Source organism: Trichoplusia ni, chromosome 4 (genome assembly GCF_003590095.1).
Source record: "Trichoplusia ni isolate ovarian cell line Hi5 chromosome 4, tn1, whole genome shotgun sequence".
NCBI classification, from domain to species: domain Eukaryota; kingdom Metazoa; phylum Arthropoda; class Insecta; order Lepidoptera; family Noctuidae; genus Trichoplusia; species Trichoplusia ni.
Genome location: NC_039481.1, coordinates 14,619,226 through 14,624,701, shown reverse-complemented (window position 1 = coordinate 14,624,701; position 5,476 = coordinate 14,619,226). Strand labels below are relative to the sequence as shown.

General features: G+C 43.0%; 1 protein-coding gene across 1 annotated transcript; it reads left to right on the top strand.

The window, feature by feature from the left end:
• The first annotated feature begins 1,945 nt into the window (after positions 1 to 1,945).
• LOC113493150 lies at positions 1,946 to 4,893 on the top strand. Its single transcript, XM_026870973.1, has 2 exons — positions 1,946 to 2,598; positions 3,185 to 4,893. The coding sequence occupies exon 2, from the start codon at positions 3,185 to 3,187 to the stop codon at positions 4,808 to 4,810; it is 1,626 nt and encodes a 541-aa protein (XP_026726774.1). The 5' UTR covers positions 1,946 to 2,598; the 3' UTR covers positions 4,811 to 4,893.
• The last annotated feature ends 583 nt before the right edge of the window (positions 4,894 to 5,476 follow it).

Here is a 5,476-nt window from a genome sequence, read left to right as displayed (position 1 = left end):
TTTAGTAATTTTAAACATTCGGTGAAAAGCCAAAGGCATAGTAAGCACCACGATGTTATTTAGCTGGCCACCTATCGGAGAACACGTGCGAAACTCTAAAGAGCTTTCTAACCGACCAAATGACACCTGAAAGCTTCAGGGCTCCGGTCAAAGGTACTAGGATAGCATACAAAGAGGAAGTGGAATTTTCTGTAACGATGCCAACCGACTTGAAAGTTGCTCACAGGTAACACAGGTGAATGAACTTAAAGGGAGACAGAAATAAGTGATCTTGTTATAGAGAGAGCAGGACGGGAACTCCATTCATATTGTTTTTTTATTCGTGAGCAAAGCACGTCGTGTGGGTATCATAACATTCTTTAGTTAATATATCATGCTTTCACGTCACCATTACAATATGCACTATTAAATGCAAAGCTTTAGGAATCTAATTCATTAAGATTATAATAATAAAAAACAATAAGTTTTTTTTCAATTCAGAAATTATAATTAAAAAGGTTCATTCTATTCATTGTTTAAAAATTTAGGAAACATTATTACGAACTAACTACTACTAACATACTATTGTTTGAAATTAAATAACCATTAGTAATTTGGCTTTGGATAAAAAATCAAACTACAAATTTTGGTCTACATAATATGGTAGGTTATACATATATTTAAAATACTTCTAACACAAAATCAAAGAACTGAATATCCAAAACATCATCAAACGTTCATTTACAACATTCTTTCTACGTCTCGTAGCTTCGCCTTCTTTCTATCTTGAACTCGTATATTTTATACTCGACTCTCTTAAACGCGCTTCCAAAGCGACAAATTCCACCTGAAAGCTTCAATTCTCCGGTCAAAGCTACTAGGATAGCAGACGACAAGGATGTGAAAGTTTCCATAACCATGGCAACCGATATGAAAGCACACCTTTACCTGTACAGGTAACAAACACATTCATGAAAATGGAAAGGGATCGAAATATATGTTATCTAAAACGAGTGAACGAAACGAAAGACTGTATTTCAATGTATAGGTGAAAGCTATGCTTGGCTAAAAAGAGAGGGCTTCATGCATTTTCATGGATGTGTGAAGGGGACCGTGCCTGACATGTCATGGTTAGTACCGTGACCGCTGATAACACATGTTTGCGTTATCATTTTGATAAAAAGTTATCCTTTACACTTCTAACATAGTAATCAGTTAGGTTATTATGGTAGAGTTTTATTTAATATTTTTGTCAAACATTTTAAATCACTGACTTATATGTGACCAAGACATTTTTAACTGTTTAAATTGTTTTTAAGCTTATTCTGATAACCAAATAAGTATGTAAACTTAATGTTATGTACAAAGTTACTTTAATAAGATTTCTCATTCACGTGGATCAAAGAGCTGCAGCGCCTACAGCGCTACGATCGACTACGACCTTTTTCCGTGGCAGAGGTTACGGTTCTCCGCTCAAAAGTACTGGGGTACCATAAAGGAAGTTTGGTACACATTTCCCTTGCAAGGGAACTTAGGAAACTTGTGATAAAGCTACAGGTTAAGCATTAACAGTTTTAAAAGTTTAGTGATAACGTTTGGGCTAGAGGGTTTGTTGTTAAAAACTATTAGATTATTTTTAAATTTTGTATACATATTGGGTAGGTCTGAGAATAGAACAAGATCTATTTTTCATACCCCTAAGTGACAAGGGTTACTCACACTAAAAAAATATATTTTATTTTTTGTACGAAATTGTTTGTTTTTATTTTTTTTTATAATGTGGCATGAAAAATACATACAACTAGAAAAAAAAATCGGCAAAACAACGTTTGCTGAGTCAGCTAGTCTTTATATATAAAATGGATTTAGAAAGAGCTCTTTGGAAATAAAAGAAAAGTACAAGATAAAAATGGTTTTGACAGTGAACAAAATAATGGCCATATTATATTATTAAGGTCATATTAGCAAGCCACCATTAGGTTTTTTTTGTATATTTCTTATGATTCCAAACTTCTTATGAAAATCGTTAGATTCATCAAATATTGTTAGAATAAGAAATCACACTCGTACCAGCTTACTACAACGTCCCGTCGATAGTGGAGCCATACATGACGTCATTGATTACGTCATTGTTGTGAGAGTCTGCAGGATTCCGATAAATAGTACTAGGCTCGCATAGACTAGAAGCGGTTAACCAGAAGCGACAGGTCAGTGAAAACTTTCGAAATAGTTTCTTTTAACTTTTAGAATACGTATAGTGTTGTTGTACAAAAATATATATTTCAGTTCTGTGCCTTCGGCTTGACCTTCGGAGATAACCTACCTTACCTATCTGCACACACACATGTCTACTTACGTTCTTTCTTCCCTGTCCGTGTTCCTGACGCGGGGGCAAGGCGCGGCGACGCGCCGTCCCCCCCCCCGCGCGGTGAAGGGGGCGGCCGCTGCCGCGCGGCGGGAGAGCGCGCGATCTTGTTAGTACGCTTACAGTTACCTTCATGTACGCACATGTTTGTTTACGTAGTGATTACGATTAAAATAAAACGTAATATTCACGAAAAGTTTGCTATTTCAACGTTGTTGTAACGTTTTGTGAGTGGTTTACCATTGGATATCGGGGTAAGTCATTCTATTGTTTTATTCTCTGTTTCTGTGTTGCTTTTTATGTTCAAGGTGCGGGTTTGCTCTGAATTTGCTTGGAATGTAAAATATCGCAAGCTTAGCATGCTCGATAGCATTGCCGAGGGCATAATTTTTGTCGGACATTGCATCCACGAAACATGCGCGGGTTATTATTGTATTTGTCGGACATACCATCCACAAAACATACATGAGACGATCACGACACAGCTACTGCGCTTGTTAGACATGTCGGCTTTACCGCCACAGTCCGTCTAGTCAAAGCCGCAGCTCGAATAGTGGGCTGCACGGCCCAAGAAATTGGGCGGCGCGGCTCAAAGTTCGAGCGGCGCGGCTCATAGATTGAGCGGCGCGGCTCATAGATTGAGCGGCGCGGCTCATAGATGGAGCGGCGCGGCTCATAGATTGAGCGGCGCGGCTCATAGATTGAGCGGCACGGCTCATAAATTCAGCCGAAACACGAGCGGCGCCGCTCTTTTTTCTGAAAGGCTCAACCAGTGAGCCGCTAGACATCAAATTGAGTGCACCTGCTTGGGTTTTGCATGACCGCTTTGCTTTGCTTCAGATGACCCAACGAGGGAGCCTGGTAACCCTCGGCAAGCTACTGGACGAGCATGCAGCTACGGACCAGGACGAGGAGATTTTGGAGCGGGTGAAGGTGCTAGCGCAAGAGCATCTACCGGATGGCTGGTCATCCTGGGAGGTGACTACAGCAACAAAAGAAGACTTGTTTGGTGAGAAGATCGATCCTAACATACTAAATAAATTGGTATTTGCCCTCCCTACCGTGGGCCTAGTCCGCGCATTTTTACCAGAGGCGGATCACCTTTCGGAGAAGGGGTATCGAGACATAAGGTGTAAGCTTCTTGATTGGGCGTTTACACGGGCACTTATTCTTGGGCCACCAGCTGTGGCAAATCGCATTCGAGGCTCAGCAGCGCGCACTGAATTGTTTAAACAGTCAGTCGAAACACTGCGGCCACTGTTACACACTAGACCCGAAGCCGATCGAATTCTTTCCGGTTCCCGCTCTGAATCAGAAGAAACCAGTCGGAAGAGAAGGAGTACGTCCTCTGCAACGACAAAAAATCAAGAACCTTCGGTACGCAGGCGCAAGAGGGACTCAGACTCACCCTCCACATCGCAGGATGCCAGGATTGAAGCTTTGGAACAAAGAGTGGAGAGCATGTTTGCTGTTCTGTTGGAGAAACTAGAGCACCGACAACAGTCTGACTGTGAGTCTAACAAAGAAAATTACTTTTCTAGCGACGAAGAACATGCAGGTTCAGAGACCTCTGAGTCCCCGTCATGGAGAGCACCTGCTCTGGACGCGAATTGGCAAGTCGTAGAAGACGAAATGGAGCTAGAATTTCTGCCCACAACCAAGGAAGCGGAACCTCTAATTCCCGAACCTTCGGCACAAATTAAGAAGGAAGGAATTGAGTGCCAAAGGCTGGGCACCGATAGCTGGAACCGGATCCGCTATAAGGAAGTAGAAAAGCATTTGCATGCGGCATCAATCTTTAGCGCTCTTAAAATTAACACGGAGCTAGGCACTTTAACCACTCAACCGTCTCCATGGCTTACGAAGCAAGAGAATCTCCTAGGCACAATCACGCACGGGTTGCTGCTCCAACGTAGGGCTCTTGCCGAAAATCTAAACACAATAGTTAAAAAGTGTCCAAGTGCTAGTACAGAATTAAGACAGCTGGTGGCGGAGGACTCCACCTTCAAGACGATCTCAGATCAACTTCTGCAGTTTGTGTGCGCTCATCGGTCTGAGACCATCGACATTCGTCGTAAAGCTTTCAAGACAAGGAATGAGGTCCTTAATAATGCACTCCACAATATTCCGCCATCACCGACCCACTTATTTGAGGAGAAGCAGCTTAGTACTTTAGTCAAGGAAAACGGGGGATTGTCAGCTGTTTTTAGCTCACCAAGGGCCACGGAAAGGACCGTCAATTCCTTTCGTAAGCCAGCTCCACCGGTTAGATCCAAAGCCACGAAACCATCTTGGCGTTCCCGACCGGCTCCTCAATACTCCGCTAACTACCACTCATCGCCCCACAATGTATCTTCTCACCACTCATCCCGCAATCCGCCACCGAAAAAGCCGTCTAACTACGGTCAACGTAGGGGTAGGGGTGGAAGCGACAAGAAGTCTCGAAAATCCCGTGCCACATATTGACGGTTTTCGAGGGGGACAGCTGGGCGAGTTCCGAGCACAGTGGGAGAAAATAGGGGCGCCAAAATCAATTTTAAAAATAATTTCGGGCTACACGATACCTTTCGTTTCCAAACCGCCTTCTATACCCCTACAGAAAAATTTGGAAAGATTCGCGACAAGACCCTCGAACGAGATGTCCAAAGAGCTCAAACAACTTCTAGACCAAGGCGTAGTCGAGAAATGTCATTCCAAGACTGGATTTCTGTCGCGAATGTTTCTAATTCCAAAAACAAACGGAAAGCTCAGGCAAATTTTCGACCTTCGTCGCCTGAATTGCTATTTAAACCCACGAAAATTTCGCCTGGTAAACCAAACTCAGGTCCCCGATTTTCTCCAGCCCGGCGACTTTTTAGGAAAGCTAGACATAAGTCAAGCCTACTTCCATGTGCCAATAAAAGTGAGCCACCGGAGATTTCTCGCCTTTGGTTATGCAAACGAACTCTTCCAGATGACGTCCCTCCCCTTCGGCCTATCCAGCGCTCCATTAGCTTTCTCACGCGTTACCAAATGGGTAGCAGGGTTCCTTCGAACAAAGGGACTACGAATTCTAGTATACTTAGACGACTTCCTTCTGGCACATCAAGACCCAGAAGTACTAAAGAGTCAAATGGGCTACGCAGTGAGTCT